Source organism: Megalops cyprinoides, chromosome 15 (genome assembly GCF_013368585.1).
Source record: "Megalops cyprinoides isolate fMegCyp1 chromosome 15, fMegCyp1.pri, whole genome shotgun sequence".
NCBI classification, from domain to species: domain Eukaryota; kingdom Metazoa; phylum Chordata; class Actinopteri; order Elopiformes; family Megalopidae; genus Megalops; species Megalops cyprinoides.
Genome location: NC_050597.1, coordinates 10,141,905 through 10,166,883, shown reverse-complemented (window position 1 = coordinate 10,166,883; position 24,979 = coordinate 10,141,905). Strand labels below are relative to the sequence as shown.

The window sequence follows — 24,979 nt, the reverse complement described above, 5'->3', positions numbered from 1 at the left end:
TCTACTATTGTATGTCCTGACTGAGTTCCATGAGGTCATACAGTACTAAATGAATGATTTGAAATGGAGGGATACAAAAGGGGAAAAAACTTTATGAATGTTCAAAGCTTCAGAGTCTTTGCAGCATCTTCACTCTCTGAGAGTAAAGCCCTGTGGTTCACATGCCATTGAAGTAGTCCTTCTAAGGCAGATGTTTCATATTTGTCAGAGAAAAACACCAAAACAAAATACAGAAAAAAAAATGGAATGAAAACAATGTTGTTTATTGAGCCATAGAAAGTGACCTTGACAAGCGATATATAATCCTGCATGTGGATGTGCTCATCGTGGCCCTTTGGGTGCCTTACTCTTGTTGAATGTTGTACTCTGCTGCTATTAATTAAGAGCTGTTGACGCAAATGTCAGTTCGGAGTGGAGGGGTCTGGAGATGCCAGGATTGGAACATGCTGTGAAATGTATTCTGTTGGCCAGCATGACTTTTACAGCTTCTTTAGAACATTGTTGACACTGTTTTGTTTTTCAGTGTCCAGAATTTGACCGTAATGAATGAATCAAATCAAGTTTTAAAATGCCCGAGCAGTTAACATGCTGTAGACATACAGTACCGCAGTCATGGGTGGCTGTGTAGTATCGTGGTAAGGCGCAGGGCTCCTAACCAAAAGGTTGCTGGTTTGATTCGCCCTTGGGGCACTGTCGTTATACCCTTGGGCAAGGCACTTAACCCACAATCACCTCAGTAAATATCCAGCTGTATAAATGGATAACATGTAAAATTGTAACATATGTAGGTTACTCTGGATAAGAGCATCTGCTAAATGACAACAATGTAACGGAATGACCTTGTCTTCCAAAAACGTATAATTATCAGATCACACATTCATAGCGCATGCACAGTAACTCCTTTCTCTCATGCTCAGTTTAGGTTGACAACCTCAGTCCCTCCACCAGTGGGTTGTACCCGATTAGCTGAGGCCGGAGTTGGTGTTTTTAGAAGCTGTCTGTAAGTCAAATTTGGTACGTATGCTCAGGTGCTTTCCTCAAAGACGTTTGCAACATCAAAAGTAAGGGCAAACATGCTTCCCACACATTTTCATGAGTGTTCTTTGTGACCCCGGTGTGAGTGCTGGAACAGCAGTGTGCCTTTTCGCCCACCCAGCATAACCTCCAGCTACATGTTTAAAGAAGGCGTGTCTAAGCATCTGTACCATGAAATATCTGATTTAGCTAGATTTCCTTGGTGTATAGCAGATGGAGTCATGGGTGGATGTACTGTTCCAGAATATGTCTGTTTTACACTATAGCAGTTGTCCTAAAACACATACATTCCTTTTGTCCTAAAACACATACATTCCTTGGCTGGTAAATACAAATTGTTGCATGTTTAGAACTGCAACAGAAAATTCTTAAATACTGCATCAACCACGGTATTGGATGGTATTCCAGGATTCCAGGATTTGAACTGGAAGAAGACTGTGTCTGTTTGGAACTAAACAGAGGATCAGCAGAGAAAAAAAATCATGCCACCGTATGGTTTTCCTGTACGTATTCATCTCTTTGCCACTGTTGTTTAAAGGAATGCTGTTTGAGAAACGAGAAGTACAGTACCCTGCAATTATTGTTTAACATGTATATCTAATTGGGAATTTAAAATAAACTTGACATCTCTGGAAAAAGGCAATAGGTCTCATGTTTAAAAATGAAGTACAGGGAAACTGTAGTTACACATAGCAAACATGTTCCGACTAAATCGCCTTTGCAAGGTTGATTTGTAAACGCTTGGTAGATCCAACCGAACACTTTCCTTGGATGGATGTCCTTTGAACAAGCAGGAGTGATTGGAAATCCAAAACACAAACGAGTTCTATCAATAAAATATATTGTATTGCTTTCATAAATCTTCACATATTAACTCTTCAGATCACAAAGGCAATATTTTATGCAAACGACTATTAGTGTAAAGCAGCCTAATTGCATGTCTGAGTCTAATGACTGTGCAAAATCACATGCGCATGTTCATTCCTCACATATTAATGATCTGAAATGCCCATCCACCCTTCATGCTGCAAACATAGTTATCATAACTTGAATGTTCCCAAAGTTATTAAATCAAAGCTCTGTAACTATTGTGTTGGAAAAAATGGAGAAACAAAATGTGTCTTCTTCTTCATAGTTTACATTGCTTGAGGAGGTTATAGGTGTTTGAAAGACGACAGGAATTTAACATTGTTCATATGACTTGCCCTTGTACAAGGTGACCTAAAACACCTACAGTGTTACAGCTTGTATATTTGGCAGACCATTTATAAAGCTGCATTTTACTGGAGAAAGTTGAGTAAATCACCTTTCTCAATATTCCACCTGGAAATTAGAATTTCAGGGCTCTGACCACTTACAGAATTGCCCAGACGTTTGATTTTATTCGATCAAAACTGAACCGAAATGGGTAAATTCATAGCGTGTCTCTCCACATGCCTCTTGTGTCACATTGTGTTCCAGCACAGTCAGTGTTGGCCACTTTCCATATTAGCTTTATTCAAAAAATTCAAGTCCACAAAGCGGGTGTGAGAAAAAAAGATATAATCTGCGTGAACAGGCGTAAGGCTGGCAGCAATGGGACTAATGGCGGGAGGGCTGCTCCTTCCTGAACAACCCACAGGGTCGACTCAACACCCTTAAACAAAGCAAGGTTTCTATTCAGCCCTCAATATCATTACACAAAACCAGGACTATCACCCCTCTTAGCCCTGACAACTGAAGGAGAGCTCTGAATATTTTCCTGACAGCTCCTTATTGAGGGAAACATTTCCCACAGATTTATCAGAGGTTGTCATTGTTCTCTTTTAAATCTTTCTTTTTACTTTCGAATCTGGTTTCTTGCCATGGCTGGCAGTTTTTCAGTTGCCAGTGCATTATTACAAATTCACAAATCAAGTTGAGATATTTTGCAACAACCAAGGTTTTTCAGAGGGTGGGGTGGGGGTTGGGTTGACGGTGTGTTTCTGGAGATAGCTGATGTGCAGTTAGGGATCGGCAAAGTGCTTTCCATTGGGTTAAACAGTCATTTGTGTCAGGTGGGCCATTTGTCAGAATGGACGCAGGAGAGTGGCTCTTAAGCTCTTCTCAGTGGAATTACGGCAGGAATTCCACAGGCCACAGTGGCCCCGGGCTTTGGTTATCTCAGCAAATTGATTTGACCCAGTTAGGAAAAGGAAGGGTTTGAAGTGTAAATCACAAGTCGGTCTTGTGACTAGCTGTGCAAGCTCAGTAATTCAGGAGAGGTGGCGATTAGTTTCTGTTGTAAAAAGTGCCAAACTGGGATTGCTGACTTATCATTGATATTAATTTACATCAAAAGCACCTTCCGTAATTTTTTTTTGTCTTCCCATGCATTGAATAGTTTGTCCTGATTATTGTAGGCTACTAATAATAGACATTTTGTTTGCTAATTCTCAGTGTTTTGTGTGGAATCTCAAATTTTGATTCAGCACATTATTATCAGTTAGTGACCACAGTCTGTTTAAAATAAGGAAACCACACCATATGTGTTAAATTGTCTCAATGACTCTTTCCTGACAACCATATGAATATTTGAGCTTTTTAAATTTAAACCCAGCAGATAGTGGTCTTAATAATAAACAGAACTTTCACGGAATTTGACCCTCCAGGCAACGCTGGTTACTTATGTGATCAGGTTTTGTGAAGTTGTTTGGACCGTGACAGTTTATATGGGTTTGATTAAGTTACCAGTGATCATCACACAAAGGAAACAAGCATCTGAGGAGTGGTAGCAATCGGTTTATGAAATAACCTGTGTGGGTTTGTGTGAAGGAGAGGGCTTTCAAATCAAATCATGATTTTGAAAGCTGACACAAGCTCTTTAATATGAGGAACTCAGGCTATATATAGAGAAATTATAGTAAGCACCTTCTACCTCTTTGAAATTGAAACTTAAGCTCTTAAGCTGTCATGGGAAATGTACCCTTACTCTGTCTCTTGGTCTATTAAAGTCATATGAGGACAAATAAATCACAGCCTTATCTGAAATAAGGTAAATCTGATTTTCTGCCTTTTGCAAATCCCAAATGTTTCCTCTTCAGTTACTGTATCCATAAATGACAGAACCAGGTGGTTAGCAAGACACCCTTTATTGTGGTACACTACAGGGAAATCTGTAATGATTAAAGTAATTGGGGTTTTTTAATCACCCGTAATTCATCCTCTCTAACCCTCTTCTAGACACATAGGTGTAGGTAATTTTCTTTCTTAAGCAACTGATCCTGGATCGGAAAACATTTAAATATCAATGTTTAGGATGCATTTCAGCTTCACTGATCAGCTTTATGGTTTTCTGTTGTGATTTGGATTGTAATTTGGTGCCTTTCCCCATGTTTTCTGAAGTCTCTTATATTTTTTGCTGCCCTGAATAGCCATGTGGTTGTTTTGCTGCTTCGTCTTCTTGTCAAAGTCTGGCAAAACTTGAGAACGTTGAAAGGATTCCATGTTGAGGGAGGTGCACTGTTCAGTTTATTACAGTTTTTACAGAGCGCATTTTACAGAGCGCATTTCCGTACAACTGGTGTGAGAGGAAAGGCTTTGTAAATCTGTGTCCTCAAATATAGACGACATGTACTTCTAACATATTAAATGTGGTTCACCTGAACTGTGAGAATGATCCATTCTCATATATACACTGAGACTATCATGATTGCAGGGGTGCACAGGATGTGTAATGAGTTAGTTAGTAATTAACTGACACAACAGAAGTTTGATTCATCAAATTTTCCTTATTGTTGGTATCCTCTATTTTGGATTGTGTGTTTACTGATATTGCTTGAACCATAACCACAGAAACATTAAACACAAAGTTATGCAAAGTAATTGTATGGTGTGACTATGGGCGGAAACCTCCCCTATTCATTTTTCTTACCACCCTCTGTCAGGTGGTCCAGTATTACTTAGTTAGGTTACACCTAACACTTGCATGTTAAAATACTACCACACTGACCATTTGTGCATTTTGGTCACACCCCTGTCACACCCACTCAGTACTAGCACTAAGAAAAGCAAGGTAAAGAATAGCAACTTCGACGCAGCTGTCTTTTTTTTTGCACTTACACTGTCCCAAAGCAACAAAATTGTGCTTGTCTGCTGAAGATTGTGCTGGGGTTTTGCACCCTTTAAACAGGGGCCTATGAGTTGGATACCACAGAACAAGGACAGTACTTTAAGCAGTAAGATTTGTACCAGAGTCAGACATGTTTGTTTTTAGCTTTGGAAACAACTCAGAGTCAGTTTATCCACCATATTAAAGAGACATTTATACTACCCTTCCATCTTGTTTTTGTCACATTTTGTACACCTCAGGTATGCTCTGACCCAAGTTGAGACCAGACATTCTTAGCTCACCTTCCAGAATAATACTCAACACGGTCAAGACCCAACTGGAGGTAGATCCGTTCTTTGTGACACTGTTGAACGATAAATCAGGATGTTTTAATTTGCACGTCTTCCATAAGTAACCAGTGCGGCAAACAAAGGTCTTTCCTTTTTTTGCTTGTGTTAACATGAGAAACATTACAAAAAGAAAAACAGATAGTCTGGCTAGCTTCCAAGCAGACAACTGAAAATGATATGCATGCATAAATCCTGTAAGCACGGCTCTGTTGCACTCTGTTAACAGCTAGTGTATAGGTGCAGAGTAAGGGGCAGCTGAGCTCTGATGCTCCTGGAACTGATCCAGAGTCAGGCATGCCTGTGGAAATGCAATAAAAATGCAAACTGACATCTTTGTTAAGTGATTCATAATTGTCTGAACTGATTTGTCATAATGCTGTCTGCAATACAATTGTTGATTATTAATTATAAGAGGTCATGCATTAAATCCTATTTTAAATTGAAAAGAAAAATAAGGAAAATAGGCATGAATGACTGGGGATTCTCAAGACAAAAAGGCATCATTGAAAAAAATTAAATGTGCCAACCACGCCTGAGACCTGCGTGCCAACATCACGTTACGACACTGATGTGAGTCACAGGAAGATGTCGCTGCTCTACTCTACTATGAAGAAGGGAACTTGTTCAAGATGACTGCTTTTCACCTTGAACTATGATTCCAATACATTTGTGCTGAAGGATTTCCAAACTGTTCAGACTTCAGTGTATGTTGTCATTGGAATTTTGGATACCTTTTCATATTCTACATTATGTGAAAATTCCCAAATAAGCCTATATATTTTCAGCCCCTTTCCTACTCTGTGTTTCCAGATTAGCAGCTGTGATCATTGCATTACAAAATTTGGATTTGGAACTATTAATATTTCAGTACATTGTAGGTAGACTCCTTGTTGTAAACATTAAAGACAGTGGAGAATACGTCTGTCTGTATACCTGAGTAGAAACCCAAAAGGATCAACAGAAGATACACTTACCAGCCTATGACCGAGAGAGGCAAAACCACCAAGTTTTTATAAATTACTTTATTTATTCAAAAATGCTGTAGAGGAATTGTATGGTGCCATTTATTTTAATCAGTTCAACAACTTGGTAACTATTATGTGGCATTTTAGCTCTGTCATTTCTATTAAACTGCGTAAGTCTGGATTATTACCATAGTCAGTAATTCCCCATTTATTTAAATTTAAAAGAAGAAAAACAAAGAAGGACCCAACTAAAAATAATAAGCATGTCACAAAAGTATGCATATCTATATCTGTTAATCCGTCTATACATCTTGGAGCATGGCAGCAGCGGAGTCTAAAGTGGCATATATTATCACACAAAGGTAACGAACATTAGAATAGTCAGGCAGTAATGAAATTGTTAAATTGTAAAACTTTTGAAGATAAGCTGGAGATAGGTAAAATTGGTAATTGTTAAAAGGGTCATTATTAAATATGTACTAGCCTTGAACAGTACAAAACAGCCACTATAGATCGCCTTTACTGCAGACTACGTTTACGTTACTGTTGATAGTGGACCGCATGTCGCAAATTATGTCACTTGCAACGTATGTATGTAAGGCAGCAGAACATTCGTGATAGCGCTTTAATTACGTTAGCCTTTACAGTTATGACAGTGCGAGCTGTAAAGTTGAACAATAGAGTTTATAAAGTTGTTGTAGGCTACTTACTTTGTAAACTCAATACTGTACAAGTTCATGCTGCACACGTCGCGTGTCACGTGGCTTACTAGCCTAGCGTGTAACGTGGTTCCAACTAATAGTAGTAAACACATGCACCCGAACTGGAATCATTTGTGCTAGACTCTGATCGGGAAGGGGTAAGTAGGCTTCGTAGCTACATATTCACTGCTCCATGATTCCATGTAGATATTACTTTAGGTAGATAACAATACTTCCAGATAGCTGATATGTTTTTTTTTAAATTCGGAAATCTGTACCAGTTCACAGTTTACTCCAAAACCTGTATTTTCACACGTGCGATTACTGAATTTCAAGGACTACGAGTGCAAGAAAAATCATCGTTTAAAATATGGAACGAGAACGGTTCTACTATGTAAGTCTGTTAAATTTGTGTTGGAAATTTCACATCCTTGTTACCTTGCCGCCAATTTTAAAAGCGCGGTTATCGTCAAAGTATTGCTAGGCTATATGATCCTTAATTATTGTTAACAGATTAATGGGATTAGAAGATGAACCAAGACTTTTAAAACGGCAGCGCACATAGCTCAAAAGTTGACGGCATTTTTCTCCTTTCTGAAGTAAAGCGAGCTCCGATGTGTAGAAATATGGGATGGCAAGATTCGGGTTCTCAGCTACCCAGTGCGACTGGGTAATATTCTTTGCTAATGATATAGGCTGTTAAATAATTTTGTTCCGTGAATTATGCTTTCATGTGTACTTGCCTGAATTGACGCTCGTATCCAGCGATACGCTCATTCTTCGTGATGTGCTTCTCTCCTGTATAAAATAACTTGACAAGGTTTGCTAACTTTGCTGGGTCTCATTCATTCAAAACGGACTGAGTTGAGTCACTCGGGACGCTTATTCATCGGTCTGTTAACCCTGTTGAAGACCCTATACTAGGTTTTACTATTTTAGGGGAATAATTCAGTGATTTTTTTTTTATTATTTGAGAAAAGTTTTTTTTTTTTTTTAATGGAAAGATGCTCCCCAAAAACTTTTCTCGGGGAACTTGAGTTGAGTCATCGACGAAATGAATCTTGGGATATAAGAGACTGGTGTGGTTTCATGTCTTGCATGACATCTTTTCTTGTTTCTCGTTGAGACTGCTATAGAAGAGCATTCAGCTTTTTTTTTTTTCCTTTTTAGCCTTACGTGCCGCGTAGCATAATGAGAATAGTGGAATGTGTTGAGAAACGCATTTTATATAGGGTCTAGTCTAGAAGACGGCATTAGAGCCAACGCACGCTGCTCACTGGAACAACTGGAAAGGATTCCAGTATGATGAGTTTCAGGATCAGCTCTCTTTGTTGCTCGGGCAGGAAACAATTTTGCTGCGACAGAGAGGATTATGGGACAATGTGTTTGTTGACCCTGCAAGGATACTTTTTTGTGAGGCAGCCAGTTTTCACTCCACTGACCCCAGTGACAAGATAGAGCATCTGGTTTGCCGTGCTGGTTTTTTACTGCTACAAATTTTTTGTTAGGCGCACATCACTGTATCTTAGCTCCTTACCACCACCTCCAGTTCCCCCAAACTATCTGCAAAAATTGTTGGACCAAAATGTGTGGTTTCATTGAAATGTTGATTTTTCAGGATATGGGCCAGGTTTTAAGCACCTTTGTCGTTTCTTAGCGTTCTGAATACCCGAGGAATACATTTATTGGTAAAGACAGGGGAATTAAAAGTAAGGCTGGGCAGCACTGCTTAGCCCCGTGTTGGGCTTATGTGCATAGCTGTTCTCTCTAGGCTGCATCATGTATCGTGGTTAATGGTGAGGGAGAACTGGAGAGAGTTGCTGTGAAAGGCATGTTTGACTCCTGATGGATCTCTGCAGCGAGCGCTGTATCTAATGTCCTACCTCATCACAGGATTCCAATTTCTCCGTCAGGTCCTGTCTTGAACTGAACAGATTGTGACATTGTAACTAGTGAGGCATAGTCACAAGAGATCCCTTGCATGCTCTGTATTAGGCTATATCCTCACTTTGTCTGAGAAGTCAGCATGATCATGCTCAACTTTTGCTGGGCCAGAGTCTAGTTTTTCACTCCTTCCAGAGGTCCCTGCTGTGTCTTTTGAAGATTTTAATATGCTGTGGTTTCTTCCCCCTGTTTGTGGTAAACAATATATTCATTACATTTAATTACATTTGCTGAGCAATAGCCCACATCTGGGGTGAATGGTGTAATTTACATGTTTATATTGCTGGATATTTACTGGAGCAATTGGAATTAAGCACCTCAAGGCTACAGCAACTGTGGTTCACCTAGGAACTGAACCTGGCACCTTTGGGCTAGAGGTCTGACACCTTAATGACTCTGCCACATTGTGGCAACCAGTGATGCCTGTTGCAGTCAGTGACCTTACTCTGTTTCGTTAAGCAGCTAGATCAGAGCTCTGTGGTGAACTGGATCAAAAGGAATGTGTAAAAAGAATACTATTTTAATGGGGTTCATTATTGTACTGGAATTGGAACTGACCCAGCTGTGGCCAGGGTTGTGTAAGGACAAAGTGAGTTGCAAGAAATATCTGGTATTAATCAAAAAATTCTTTAACTTATTGGCATTAGGGAACTTACTTCTTATTGACTCACATGGCTGATTTCTAGTTATTTCCAATTTTCAAGTGTCGTAATTTCTTAGAGGGATACAGCACTAGTTTGTTTTGGCCCTGGAAGCATTGTCTCGCACCCTGATTCCCTGTGTGCTTCTCCCAGCAACTTGACACTTTGGCTTACATTGACTATCTTCTTTCCCTCTTAGCTAAAGTGTATGTGTTCAGTGTGTTAACATGACGCACCATAATTAACAGAGTTAAAGTTAACAGAGATTTACATTTGCAGAACACCTGCAGGTAGTCCATATAAGCTGCAGGTAGCTTTGTGATCTCTCTTTTGATTGTTGTTTATACTTGTGCTTGTAAGTAGGTAATTGGTCTTGACAGGTAGCCTTAGGGGGCTGTGCTCATATTATCGCTCTTTTGTGTTTGAAGCAGCCAGGGGCTGGAGTCCAGTAACATTAATCTTGGTTACTGTCCAGTGAAACGGAACTTCAGTCTGTTGGGTAACTCTAGCTCAAATGTAGCTTTTTACTGGAGTAAGAAAAAAGCAACAGACTAAATATGGAGGTCCAGATGCAGAGTTTGACTTATGAAAAAATTGCATTGATTGCCACTTGACATCACTACTGTATGCATATGTGCAGTATATATCAACCAGGAAAACTGGAATCAGATGTGCCATTGAGAGTGCACAGTGAATGTTTGCAGCCGTGTGAGTTTTGCTTTTTCCATTTCCAACCGCTGTGCAACATGACGCAAGAGCGTGCCTGTCCTGCGGAAACTTTAATCGGAGTCATGCCGCCCTTCAGTTCCGAGCCATCGGTTGTCATAAAAGTTTATTCATGGAGCGGTATTGGCAGGTCCGGTCATGGAGCAACCCGTGTCGCACCATCCAACTGAATCCTATCAGCTCAGGGATACTTCCACCCGTCCGAACAGAGTCATCGTTCTATTACTAGCCTGCTGTTTTGGCCTCTCCTGTGAGCTCCCAAGGATATGAGCTATTTGCGGATCTGCCCGGCATCCCAGTGTAATATTGATATGCCACCAGGATGCTTTAGCAACCAAATCTCAGGAAGTTGTGCCAGCAAAGAATTTTGGAATACGACCACGGTTCGTTCGAGGCCATGATTGACGAAGGTGGCACTGCTGGTCGGGGGAGAGAGGGAACGTGTTCAGGCTCAGGCAGACCTGTGCTCGTGGGACTCTGATGGGTCTTCCAGATATAGCTCCAGCACAGCACGGCCCAGATGAGAAGATTAGCATGGAGACACCGGCTGCAAAAAACAGTTACCACCCTGATGCTTTTTGAAGGATTTCGTAATACTGTCGTAATACTTTAGCCACCATCCAATTTTAAGAAACGTAACTCTCAACTCTCAAACAGAGCTGCATGAAGGAGAAAGTCATATAAAATAAAGACCATGCTACAAAAAGCTGAAGTCTTCCCCTTAGAGCTGCAACAAGAGTGCCATAGGTTCGCTTTCTGAGGACCTTGGTCTTGAACTCAACAAGCTAATCACATGTCACATATCTAGTGTCTTGTGGACTGGGAGGGCAGCGATCTGAAATCTGCAGCTGATATCCTTTATACTGTCGCTACAGTTAAGGCATACGGAGCACCTTGTCATATGACTGACACGCTCTTATTACAGGAGCAAAAGGCAGTCTGGGAATGTGCATCGGGGAAGTTCATCAAAGCCGTCTGCGTTCATAATAATTAGATTTAGAGCTGAGATCAAGATGCATATTCCTTGTCTAGACTGAGGGAGTATGATTTGCAATGCACAGGAATTAGACCTCCTGCCTCTAAAGGGATAGGTCAGTTTCCACAGAGTGCTGTGACATTTGGTCTTGGGGGTTGATGGTTGTACTGCCGGAAGGGCGAGGCTTCACGTTCCCTGAATGTGTGGAAACATCATGCGACTTAATTGGCCCAGTTTCAGTTTCAACCAATCATTTCTCACACAGAGCTAACTGTTTTGATTGGTTGATACCGGTCGGTATTTGATGATGTGCATGATTGACAACTTATGGCCGAAGCACCCATGACGCGATTGCCGAAGCCTTGCCCTCCCATCAGTCAATGGTAGTTGGAAACCCGCAGGCGAGTGGCGTTTGCTCCCTCCTAAGCCGTGAGTAGCTTGCTGTTCCAATCCTTAAACGATGCAGACTTTGTGTGAGCATGATTTGCTGACCTGCAGGCTGGCAGACTTGGCACAGCCAAGGGCGGGCAGGCCGGTGTGTATCCCAACGCGTTTAACAAGACCAGGCACAATGGACAGGAGCATAATGCCTCCAGTGGGATTCCTTCAGCCATGTGATTTGCCATGCTCCTGTAATTTCGTTGACTGTAATAACATTTTCTCTAATCAAGTTATGCCGGATTTGCACGACTGTGGCACGAGAGGCCATTTTAGGATAAAGTTCCATCAGTGTCAAGACCTGGCTTTTTACAGTCCAAAAATTCAAGCAACAGTTGACATTTGGGACAGTTGCCCAGTACATTAGAGGGAGAAAATCTGGAGAGAAAATCATTTCTGATTTACCCGATGAAATGTAATATAGCCTGTGACAGTGCTGTCAGTAACTGTAGTAAGAACCTAATTTGTGGCCAAAATGTACATTTTGTTTTAGCCTTTATGCCTGACTGCAGTGTTTTACATGCTGTTTTGAGTATAGATTGCTTGTAATGAACCCAACTCTGTGTGCCGCCATGTGAAATGGCAGTGCTAAAAGGTCAGAGTACTACGTGCTGGCCTACCTTGTGTTTGTCACATGCGTGTCTGAAATAATCCAGCTCGTTGTTTACAGTAGTAAGCCATAGACATCACCCTGCACCCAAAATAGCAGGCCTCCGAGCTGCAGAACCGGGAAAATATCTGACCTCGTATTGCTAGAACCTCCATCAGCTGATGAATATCCTCGAGTGACCGAAACAATGAGAGCAGTGTGTTTCAGCTTCTCCCACTAGAGGGTGCTATGGAAGAGTTCCAAATTTTCAATTAATCTTAACAAGGGGTGTAGACAGTGTGACTTGGGTTTTTAATTGGAGCCGAACATTGCTTTGATAGCTTGCAGTATTTTTCTTCTTGCTGACAGCCAGTGAAAGGCTGCATGTGTGGTATGCTTTACCATTGTATTCAAGCATTTCGGTCTACCAAGCAATATATTGAGCCATTCGTCCTCTTCATTTCTGAACTCTTAGTCTTTTGAGGTGTAACTCATAACTGAGGATAACTCAGTGGGATGACACTGGTGTATTTAATGTAAATTCGGGGTTATTTGTCAAACCAGTTACAGCTGGCAACCCCGTTTGTAGTTTCCATCAACTCCAATGCTTCTTCTGTGGGTGTGATTTTGTGATATTGGCCGCATTTATGAAATGCCATGCCAGTAAGATGTATATTGCCTCAGTGCCCTTGGCACAGGTTCTTTGGGCTTTATTCAATATATCATCTGTATTTATGTCTGTCAGCCAAAATAAACCAATGTAGTCTTGCGGCTGCCAGATGTTTCATGGAATCTCAGTATGGGGGATTTAGTTGTCAAATTCCCTGCATCTGCCTCTGTAAGCCATGGCTAATTGGAAACACAGTGTGCCGTGAGGCCTCAGTGTAACTGGGAGACATGTAAGAGTCACAATCTTAATCCAGAACCTAAAGTAACCTGGCAACACCTGCAGAATATTTGATTAGGGTTTAATATGAATCTTTATTGATAACCACACAATGAATGCAGGGCAAGTTTATAGTTGGCACCCAGATGGTACATACCCACCAGCCTAAAAGAAAATCACGATTGCATTATTCATATCCCAAATGGAACAATATGGTGAAAGCTAAATTAGTCAGTTTACTGTTTACTCATTTTGAACAACAGTGGTTTGGCCACTGTGTGTTGGTTGTGAATGTGGGACACAGAGGGGAGTTCCCGACTGGCCTTAGCCCACCTATCTGTACCAACCATCTTAACTGCAGAGCAGAGTAACACTTTTTTGAAAGGAAATACAGATGAGTCAGTTCATTTTAATTCAATGCATCATCAGTTTTTGGTTCTGTCAAAATGGTTGGTTATGTGCATTCTGAATCATAGCAGTCATGATGCAATGAGAACCAATTTTACATCATGACTGAAAGATAACATTTTTAGGACAGCACACCGTAGAATGCACAACATATTTAAATACCTGCATGGTATACAGGTTAGCAGTCATTCAGATGGCTCTGTAGAAGGTTTACTCCAGTACTAGTAGGATTATCACACGTTATAAAAGTGGTTTAAACGTACAACACATGCTTGGTGTTTTCCCTCATGGAAAGTGAATTGGGCTGATCTGCTTTCAGTTGTGTCTTGCTTTTTTCCTGGCTGTTGGAGACAGTTCACAACTGAGTTTGCATGAACATTGTGATCAATGTTTTAACCCTGTTAAGAAGCAGGATACCTTTGTGGTGAAAGACTAGACAACCACATTGCAGCAGACGACTTCAGACAGGTCTGTGTTGTAGTGCGATGTAAAGGCGTGCTTCTTAAGTGCCATATTGTCTGTGCGAGAATGCTCTTCCATGGAAAGTATTTCCATTTGGAGTGCTGTAGGGATGCTTAGCACAGCCAGCAGTGTATACAGTTAATTTGGATTATTTGTTTTATAGAGACACAGAAAGTCTGTTTCGTTTTAGCCGGGCCTGACTGGATCAGTGCCTGCATATAAGCCTTGAATGATTTGTTAGTTTGTCTTATTCTTCTGTATATTCAAATGCAGAGGCCTTTTCTTCTGAGTAAACATTTATCTAGCTTCCTTTGTGGCTGAAGCAAACATAAGGATTGGCATCTGTATCCTAACAGCCATCTGAGTGAAAAGCTGAAAATGACAGAACAAGCCTGAGCATGATCTAATGGAGGAGAACGGGCTTTCTCCCAGCAGAGTTCATGCCTGATGTAATCTGGAGAGATGCTGAGTTTGATTGTCTTCCATGTGAAATCCATCACAATCCAGACAGGTAACAAAACAAGAAAATCTTAAGAAAGAAAGAAAAAGAAAAAAAAAAAAACACCCATGCGGGTGAAGTGAGGGGAGGCGCTCTGTCTGTGGTTGCACTGATTGGTGTGTAGCATGCTGGCCTCCCGTATCCATTCTCCCTCTTGCTCCTCTTGCTCCAGTGCCTCGGTTGAGTCTGTGCTGTTGGGACAGAGGTGAGCAGAGCGTTCAAAAACTGATGTCTGGTACAGAAATGTGTGGGGCGTCGCTGCTGGGAAGGGGAAGAAACTGTAACAGTAACTGGAAAGGGAGGGGGCTCACAATTTGTATAAAGTGAGATTCATGCAGCCCCTTATCAGGGTCTGGTCAGCCATTGGCCAGGTGAATGTACCAGTAGTCAGCACTAAGTAAGTATTTGACGTCTGCCTCCTTAGCTACTGCCAGGTAGTATGATTTTTTTGTTGCATGTAAGCTGTACTGCCAGTGATGCAGGTGGACTGAAATTAGTGTGATGTGTCTGGAATTCTGAAGCCAATCAAAGCATAAAATGTGGACTGAAATAATTTGGATATTTGATTCAGTCTCCACAATGGTATGAAATGGTGTAAGTCTGACTGTTCTTTGGATGCCAGTGGTAGTGACTGTTTGGCTTAAATTGTGAATTGTCTCTTAATTGTGACCTCTTTAGTTTTTGAAATTGAGGTGAGATGTACTTTGTTTTTTAACGAACAATTTAGAGAGACAGTTTATGAAGGGAATAATATTCAGCTGTTGTTACTGTTTAACATGCTTGCTTATGTTCCATTGAACATTGAAGTTACATTGGAGCTAGAAATAATGTGAGCAAGTTGTGTATATAGGGTCAAAAAAGGAAACTAATAAAATGGACATGCTGTGTGCAGTTATCAACATTTTTGGTTTTATATTGATCTGACCATGCTTTTCTCATTAAAGCTCAGTTGTATTGGTATGCTGCGGAGCCTCTAACTTACAGAGACAGGCTGTAGTGCCAGGTTTCATACCTTGTAATTAATTTACCCTCCACATATTTAGAGTAGCTGTCGTGCCATGTTATTCTTAGGACTCAGCTGTAAGAAAAGGATCTCGCCATGAAAAAGCCAGAAATTAATTTCCTGGAGTTGTTAGGTTTATCGTCTGTGCAGCTGAGGGTGGTAACATTCGTAGTACTGAAAAAACAAGTACTGTGCTATATTGGCGGATGTTGATGCAAAGAAAATTGATGCAAAGAAAACTCTTTGCGTTTGTAAGAGATTACTCTAATCGGGAAAAAAACATGATACTCATTTGGGTAATCATTTATGTTGGAGGAGACTCCACAGTTCATACCAAATATCTATTTCAGGTTGGGAGTCCAAGACTGAAAATTAGAGACGCTACTGGAAACTGACGACTACAATGACGGCCATCAACGCTCCCCGTGACAAGTACGTGCCTTTCTCTGACATTGTTTTATTAGGCAGAGAAACTGAACTCTGCTGTGTCCCCTGGGTTTCATTTAGAACCGTTTCACTGAGGTTTCACTGTTCCTTTCTCAGGTACAATGCAGTGTGGGTGATATTCTTCATCATGGGACTGGGAACCCTATTGCCGTGGAACTTCTTCATAACTGCAACCATGGTAACGTCATGCATTCACGCTTATGTGACCTGTAATTTTACTTACCTTTACTGTAAGAGAGGCTACTCTCTCTGTGTTCCACTCTTGTCCGACTAAGGAGACCCAATCGCTCATTAAAATGATGAAGTAAACTTAACTGTTAATCCTAGACGTTGCAATGTAATGTAAATGTTCCCCTCAAGGAACACAGAGTCCACCATCTTGGGTTCATAGTGTTTTTGGTGGAATCTCGCGTTCTCAGGGGACTCTGTTGATGGGGACAGGTGCTTCTCAAGAGAGGATCTAATACAGCATAGTGTGACAAGAGATTCAGTGCCAGTCCCTCGGGTCTGAGGAGGACAGGTTTAGATGATGAGAAAAAATGTAACAGGCTTGAGAGGACTAGCAAGATACCTTCCCATGGTTGACGAGCAGACTCTTGTCTCTGCAGTATTTCACCAGTCGGCTGAAGGAGGGCGGAGCCAACTCGACGAACGCGACGACCACCGAGGTGGAGCGCAGCGTGCTGGAGGCCAAGTTCAGCAGCACGATGACTCTGTGCGCCATGGTGCCCCTGCTGATCTTCACATGCCTCAACTCCTTCATTCACCAGAAGTAAGCCTTCCCCGAAGGCCGCTCATGGTACCCAGTCACACGCTGCGGCATCTCTCAGAAAGCCGCTGACAATTCATCTTTTTATCGCATGCTCTCGTCCAGGGCTACCAACAGCACTGTCAGTATGATAGTCCTACATGTGCTCTAAAATGTAGCATCTTAATAACCAGAATTTTTCACTGGAGATGAAACTTTTTGTAAACCTCAGATCCAGAGTTCTGTGCACAATGTTTAACACTTTTCTTCAGTGATGTTTCACATGACAGTCGTGTTTCCACATCTTCCAGTTTCACATTTATTCTTAAAAATGGTGCTCTGTTGGGACCTGTACAACTATTGTGTATGTTACACACCAAAGCAAAGATAACAGTGTTGACCAATTTTAAGTTACGCCTTGATTGACTCTTGATAAATGACATTTGGGGGCCATGTTTGTTTTCAGTGTGTGTGGGTATGAAGGTAGGGCCAGCAGTGCTTGTCTGGCTCTCAGTGTAAAACAGGTCCTCAGGAGTGTTGACCCAATTTTTATCCCTCTCCAGGATTCCCCAGAAACTACGGATTGTGGGCAGTCTGTCGGTGATTTTTGGGGTGTTCCTGATCACGGCCACGCTGGTGAAGGTGGAGATGGCCCCCATCTCCTTTTTTTCCATCACCATGATCTGCATCATATGCATCAACTGTGAGTGCCCCCTCCAACCAGGCCTCTGAGCCTGCAGGCCCCCCCCCCCCCTCCCCCCTCTGTCAGAACAAGTCTTTATTGGAGCACCCCCCATTGTCTGTTTGGATGTGTCCAACCATATGATCCCTGAGAAAAGTCCAGAACCTTCTTGTTTTGTTTGTTTTGTTTGGTATTTCTGAGAAAGAAAAGGTCAGGTTGACTTATATAAGGCTTTGATGTTGATATTGAATTTTTTTATTATTCCTATAGGCCTCAGTTAGAACCGTGGAGTTTCGTACAGAGTACTATATTGAGGGGCAAGGTCCACATTCTCAGCTGTGGACCTTGCCCGTCGTAGATTGAGCATTCCTGGGTTTCCCTGCGCGGTTGTCCGCCCCGCTGAAACTCCTCCTCTTCCTCTCCCCCAGCGTTCGGAGCCGTGCTGCAGGGCAGCCTCTTCGGGCTGGCGGGGCTCCTTCCTGCCTCGTACACCACGCCCATCATGAGCGGTCAGGGCCTTGCGGGGACATTTGCCGCCATCTCCATGATCTGCGCCCTCGCAAGTATGTGTCTCCCCCGGTCGCTGAGATTCACCAAGCGCTTGTTTCATCTTACGGTGCATTTTGAATTTGTTCTTGTATTGCAGTGGGTAAATGTTTACCTAATGTGAAGCTATCACTGATACGTCTTGATTAAACGAACCTCTCCTGAATTCACAGTGGGCCACTCTTTCAGGGTTCAGTGAAGCTCGTGAACCTTGAATTCTTTGATTCACCCCACATAGAAATATAGATCGAAGTGCTTCTTTTAGTCCAGAATCCCACAATGCCCCTGACCCTGACACCCCCCCTCATTGCCCCCCCCCCAGGTGGATCAGAATTGACGGACAGTGCCTTTGGGTATTTCATCACAGCCTGTGTGGTCATCCTTCTGGCTATAGCATCTTACCTCACCCTGCCCAAACTGGTGAGGCCACAACAGACGCCTTACGTAGACGGAGCATTGCACTGTTCACTATTCACTCTGAACAATGAGGCCAACCAGCTGTATCTCAATGCTTTTGTTCCTAATGAGGCAGAAAGGGGAGTGGGTGTAAAATGAATGCGGTGGCATTATTATCTGCAGGACAGTGGTGGGAAAGTGGAGGTGAATTCATTCAGAATTCTCCCTATGCTTCAGAAATGACTGTTCTCCTCTTCTTACTTCAGGAGTTTTTCCAGTATTATCTAGAGTGTGATGGCTCCAAGCCTGCCAACGACGAGGAGAACAAGATGGATCTGTTGAAGAAAGGTGCTTCACATGTGTCTGGCTCATGCTTATCACAAACCACAAACCTTTCCAGAACGTACATAATGTGCAGTCCACTCCTCACAGAAGATCCTCTCTTAACATCCATAAATGAGATTTGCCTTAGATGAGGCATAAAGATTCAAACGTTTCAGCTTTGAGAGCTATGCAATTAAGTGATTTTTTTTTTTCACCATTTATGTCTAAAACTTCACACAGTAATGTGATGTTCTATGCACGTGTGTTTCTTGATCTTGTCACATGACCTGTAAACCTGGCTAGTTGACACTGCAGTCTGTACATATCAGTAGGTAACTTTTTACCTGAATAACATTTTATATTAATTTAAGATTAGAAAATGAGAACAGTCCCTTTTTTTTGTGGTACGGTGTTTTTAAGGGTCTAAAATTTTAAAGAACGCTAGATCAAGACCCACTAGTCTAACGTGCTATGAAACGACATGCTATCTTTAGACAAAAGCTAGTACCACCGAGAATGGCCAGAGAAAGGCTAGTCCCTGTGGGTCACTGTTCCTCTTGCATTTTCCCAGAAAACCCAGTGGAGATGAGGCCAGTCCTGAGCCTCACGGACGAGGACCACAGGCCGACTGTGTCCGTTTTCAACGTATTCAGACAGGTAGGGCAGCCACAGCTTTGGGGGCGTGGCCTCTAGTGCTTTCCTGAATCTGCAAAGCAGTGTCTCGTGTCTGTCAGAGAGAGTTCATCTCTGGCACAGCACTCACTGTACTTTCTGGTCCCCCTGCAGATATGGGTAATGGCCCTGTCTGTGTGCTTCATATTCGCCATCACCATCAGCACATTCCCTACCCTGACAGTGGAGGTCACGTCCGTCGTAGCAGATGGCGGACTATGGAGTGAGTATGTTTGTGTGTGTCTCTCTCTGTCGCTGAGAAGCTGTCCCTTGGCTGGCCGAGGGGAAACCAGAATTATGAGCTGTGAAACAGCGCACATGAACTGTCTCTAAGTCTTGAACAATACAAAAAACAGACACATTCCACATGTGTTTTTTAGGAGTCGCCTTACACGGTGATGCAGTGCAAACGGCCAGTATTCAGTCCTCGCAGTGAGAGGCTGTATGGACCCATATGGGTTTCATTGTGCGAGAGCGCTTAGCAAGGGCTATCAGATATTCTCCTACTGCCTGAGGATTTGACCTCCGGTCAGACTGTGTGGCAGCACGGCACTGAGTCTCTTCTGCAAGACGGTCAGCCAGACACATGTAAAAGAGGGAAACAGTGGCTCTCTTCAGAGGCGAAGGGGTCAGAAGATGATCCTTTTTATCATTTTTCATTTGAGTGAATGAGTTTGTACCAATTTTGAACGGTTTGCATTAACAGACTGTTGAATGTTTCCCATGGAGACTTAACTGGCATCACACAAAGTAATAATGTCAATAATTGAAGAGATTCCTGTCCTTGGAACAGAGGTCACATGGAGTTCCAAACATTACAGACAGGTCATCACGTAGGCGATCTGTGCCTCTCTGTCTGCGGTGTTACTCTCTCAGTAAACTCACACATCATTCTTGCTAACTAGTTCTAAGCATATTATTCTAGCAGGGAAACAAAGGAATCTGCACTAACTTACAGTCCAGCATTACCCAAGTTAGCAGACCGCTTCTGACCTGTTTCTGGAAGTAAATAAGTCTGTTTTAATTTGAGGACACTATTGACTAATCTGTAGATATAAAAGAAGCTAAAAGTCAGTTTGATCATCTCTCCCTCTCTCCCTAGCAACATATTTCATCCCTGTGTCATGCTTCTTGATATTCAACGTGATGGACTGGGCCGGCAGGAGCCTGACTGCCGTGTGCATGTGGGTGAGTAAAGAGCCGTCTGAGAGCTGAGCCATACGCTTCATGTAAGCATTTGTGTTAGATCGTACACCCTGGTTTCGATCAGCGGTGTCTGGCAGGTCTCTCAGCACTCTTCCAGCACAAAACAAGCTCTGGATTCCAGAGATTTCTGTGAAATTGGTCTTGAATCGTGGATTTATCCTGACTCGTTGATCAAAAGGGTTTCTTTTTTTTCTAATGTTATAGTTCAATTGTAGTCACCCAGATTTTAGATTTGATGGAGCACAGCACTTCACTCACACAAAATAAAAATAGAGAGATTACAACAGATGTTTTTGGTCTGTGGCTATTAGTCCCTTTTGGGAAATAACATCTACTGCAGAACAGGATATTTAACAAAACTTGAACAACATTTACTTTTGCGCAAGAATGGCCTCCAAGTTGAAAAAAACACATTTTTATGACATTTAGTGATGGATGGTTTTCCTGTCCCAAGTTTCCAAATGGACTCTTTGCTTACTCAGCGATAAGCGTGAGGACAGGAGTACCTCAGTAAACGAGTGCCAGACCCCTGGATGCTGAACAAAATGAGTATGTTGAGGTGAATGCTGTAGTATATCTGAGGTAGGATAACATAACACAACTGCATCTGTTTGGCTGAGACACACTATATAGCGCCTGCTTGACACATGACTTAAAGTGTGGCGCTTTGATTTATGAGAATCACGCGTTATATTTAGTGGTCAAAGTTACAGTAAACGCAACAGTATGGGTACATTTTCTTAGTTCAGGGCCTCCCTTTGAAAATATACTCTGTTGCTCAGGCAATTTATTTGCGCAAAACCAAAACACTACTCTGATTTTAGGACTAATAGTTGCAGAATGACCCGGTCCTGATTACTCACAAACATAAATTCTGTGGGCTAGTTGCACTGGGACAGCTATGAATAGAAAGCTTTGACGCACACATTTCACAGTTGGAAATAAAATGTTATTGAGGCCGTGTGCTAGATGTGGGAAAGCATTTTGGGGGTTTTCGACTTAACCGCAAAATTCTGTTCTTCTGGAACGTCTTCCCCATGGAGCAGTCAGGCTGAGTACACTCCAGTCAGGCACAAGGTCCATCCTAACAGGGCAGTATCACACGGTCCACATTTCAGCACAGAGCTTTTATTTTCCATCCAAGAAACATCTAAACCACAAAAGAGCAGGACGGGGGGGAAACATCTGGATCGAGGGGAGTGCCTGTTGTCCGTCCACATGTTTGGAAATATGTACGCATTTTCTTCTCAAGCGGGGGAGAGAAGGGGGGGGTTCATGTTTATTTCTTTGTGATTCCCCTGTCCAATCTGACTGTTTGATAGTTTAGCAGTTGAAAGTATGTGCATAAAAACTGATTAGTGAAGCAGACAGACTAAAACTACTTTGAGAAACCTGGATATCTTCACTTAGAGCATTGAGATGTCACGTTGTAAGTAAGAAGGTTGACCACAGACCTTTTTAGGAAGATGCATAGCACTGCAGCTAGAATTGGATCTTGAAACATTTTAAGGTCCCAGAGAGTTGGGTTTTGTTTTTGTCAATAATGTGCTGCTATTTATGGTCATTAAGCTGAACAGTAACATACTACGTAGTCTAGATTAATTATGTATACTTAGGTATATGTATAATTATATGTATAATCTATATGCATTATAATTTTGACTGTGCAACGATGACTCAGTCCTTTATCCTCAAACAAACAGGAAATCCTCTTGTAGCTTGCCATTCCATTTGTTTGTCATGTAGAACATGTGGCTGTTGAATGGCTAGAGTTTGCATTCTTCAGACCACAGAGGGCGCTAATGTTCACATTTCCTGTGTCTGCAGCCAGGGAAGGAGAGTGTGCTGCTGCCTGTCCTGGTGGTGGCGCGTGTGGTCTTCGTGCCCCTCTTCATGCTATGTAATGTACAGCCCAGGTACTACCTTCCTGTCCTCTTCGAGCACGACGCCTGGTACATCCTCTTCATGATCCTCTTCGCCTTCAGCAACGGATACCTCGCCAGCCTCTGCATGTGCTTCGGGCCCAAGTAAGGTCAAGCTAAGATGTAGCAGTATAACGCAGCTCCAAGTTTCATTATTCTTTCTCCCTCTCTCTTTTGTTTTTTTTTTTTGTTTTTTTTTAGTATTTTCCCCATTTTAGAATAATAGTGAAAACAGCAAAACTATGAAATATGCAGTTACCAAAAAAGTGATAATCAAATCAAAACTATCTTGTATTTTGGATTCTTCAAAGTAGCCAAAAAAATATATTTTTTAAAAAAGAACATTTTTTGGAAAGAAATTCATACATAGGAATCAACTTCACTATTTAAATAAGAAACAAATTTCAAGCATTTAAGCATTTTCTTTTGATGAAATGTCTTTGAATATATGTTTCCCATTAAGATAATCAGGTGCGTCCAGACTTTTGACTGGTACTGTATATGCACCTTTTTATGATGTTAATAGCAATGTCATGTCTCTCTGATGTCCCTCGGGATGTCTGCAGGTTTTCCAAGAATAGTTATATTTTTCTGTTTCTGCTTTCCCCCAGGAAAGTGCCGCCGCATGAAGCTGAGACAGCTGGAGCCGTAATGGCGTTCTTCCTGTCTCTGGGTTTGGCTTTGGGAGCCGCACTGTCCTTCGGCATCCGCGCCATGGTCTAGCACAGGACCTCCCTTCCCTGAAGCCATTGAGCACGGGGGGGACACAGGCGACCGCCCCGGCCTGCGGTTTTAATTAGAACTTTGGTTTATGTGTAGTCTGGCGGTGTTAACAAATACCACCGTACATTTCAACGTGGTCACAGAGCCTTTTCTTGTGTACGAGAAAAAAAAAAGACTGTTTTGGCAATGCCTCGATTCCGAGGATCCTTATACTTTAACTGTGTCGAATTTAAAAAGAAACACTTATGCTTGTAAGTTTTTATCAGCTCAGCTACCTATGTTACTGATTTTGTGACTTCATCAGTATTAAGAGCCTGGTTGGGTGTGCTTCTCATCGCCTAAGAGACCCGGACATGCATACCGTGAAAGGGTGGGTTACCAACAGCGCTTCTGCAGAATCTCTCAGTTCAGAATGAATGTTTACAGTACATTTGTCGGAAGGGTGTATAAATAAGCACCCATTTCACTGCATGATGAGTTGGCAACATGTACAGTATAACTGTATTCCACGCTTCCAAGAGTGGAATCACTGGATTGTAATTAAGTGCTGAATTGTGGTGCTGTTCTGATCTGGGCCTCATTGGACACAATTTCCAGGGTTGGTATGTAAATGATGACTTTTTCCTGATATGCTCTGTTGGTATGTTTAATAGCTTTCTAGTGCAGCTACAACATACAGCCATATTTTTTCTCAATTAGCAATGTAGTGGATAGTGTGTGTTGTGGGGATTTGATCTCCAGCGTCTTCCATCCTAATGTTGTGCCATGTCAAATTCCCAGGTTGTCAAATATGTTTTCTGGGTTCACCATTTTAAAACCAGCACAGCACTGCTTGACAAAGATAGATGAATTCTATTTTTTGTAAACTGTACAATTAGAGATTATTGACTTTGGCTACTGCAGTAGAGATTAGATACTATTCCATGAAAAAAAGACATTGTCTTTAACAGCTTTGTTTTAAATGTATGTTTTTTAAAATAGTTATTTTTTTAAATATGGTAGTGTCTCTTCTTTGCTCTAAATATCTTGTTTGTATTATACATTTAAAAGAGCGCACTGCCTATACTTTGTGCACATGTAAAAGCACAGCCTGCAGTGTGCAGCTTCATACCTTCTTATGGAATATTGTGGAAGGAGGACTGCATTTCCCAGGTGACATCAGTGTGGAGCTGGGGTGGGCGGGGGCTGAGGGTTGCTGGAGTGGGTTGACATCACATGCTGAGTGAGGAAAGTGCCAAACTTCACAGTTGTGATATGTACAAAAAAATAAAACACTGCATTTGTGCAACTATTGTCTTTTGTTCTTTGCACTGTAAGTAAATATAAATAGTAGTATTCATAATAAACTGCAATAATTCTGCATAAGTGTGTCCTGAAATTTGTGCCGCTGTGTAAGATGCATGCTGTCAGAAAGCATTTTAAACCAGAACATTAAACTGATGATGCTGAACCTAGGCTCTTCATGAAAGGGACTGATGTAATATTTGGACAGTAAGTTACTGAAAGTCAATTGATCCAGCTGCTAACAATAGAATTTAAATCAGCAGACATGTATTAATGTCCTTAATGAATAAAGTTCCATGGATATTATAGCAGTTTCTGGAAATAAGCAGAAAAAATC

At 41.8% G+C, this 24,979-nt stretch overlaps 1 protein-coding gene across 1 annotated transcript; it reads left to right on the top strand.

The window, feature by feature from the left end:
• The first annotated feature begins 7,176 nt into the window (after positions 1-7,176).
• On the top strand, positions 7,177-24,666 carry slc29a1a (solute carrier family 29 member 1a). The gene is made up of 13 exons (XM_036546752.1): positions 7,177-7,278; positions 16,043-16,124; positions 16,236-16,317; positions 16,748-16,911; positions 17,451-17,590; positions 17,998-18,132; positions 18,438-18,535; positions 18,778-18,859; positions 19,407-19,492; positions 19,622-19,730; positions 20,610-20,695; positions 22,541-22,740; positions 23,247-24,666. The coding sequence occupies exons 2-13, from the start codon at positions 16,096-16,098 to the stop codon at positions 23,356-23,358; spliced, it is 1,323 nt and encodes a 440-aa protein (XP_036402645.1). The 5' UTR covers positions 7,177-7,278; positions 16,043-16,095; the 3' UTR covers positions 23,359-24,666.
• The last annotated feature ends 313 nt before the right edge of the window (positions 24,667-24,979 follow it).

Coding starts and splice junctions, on each gene's coding strand:
- slc29a1a (XM_036546752.1), top strand. CDS start 16,096: ATGACGGCCATCAACGCTCCCCGTGACAA. Junction 16,318..16,747: donor TCTTCATAACTGCAACCATG/GTAACGTCATGC, acceptor TTGTCTCTGCAG/TATTTCACCAGTCGGCTGAA. Junction 19,731..20,609: donor AGCAGATGGCGGACTATGGA/GTGAGTATGTTT, acceptor CTCTCTCCCTAG/CAACATATTTCATCCCTGTG.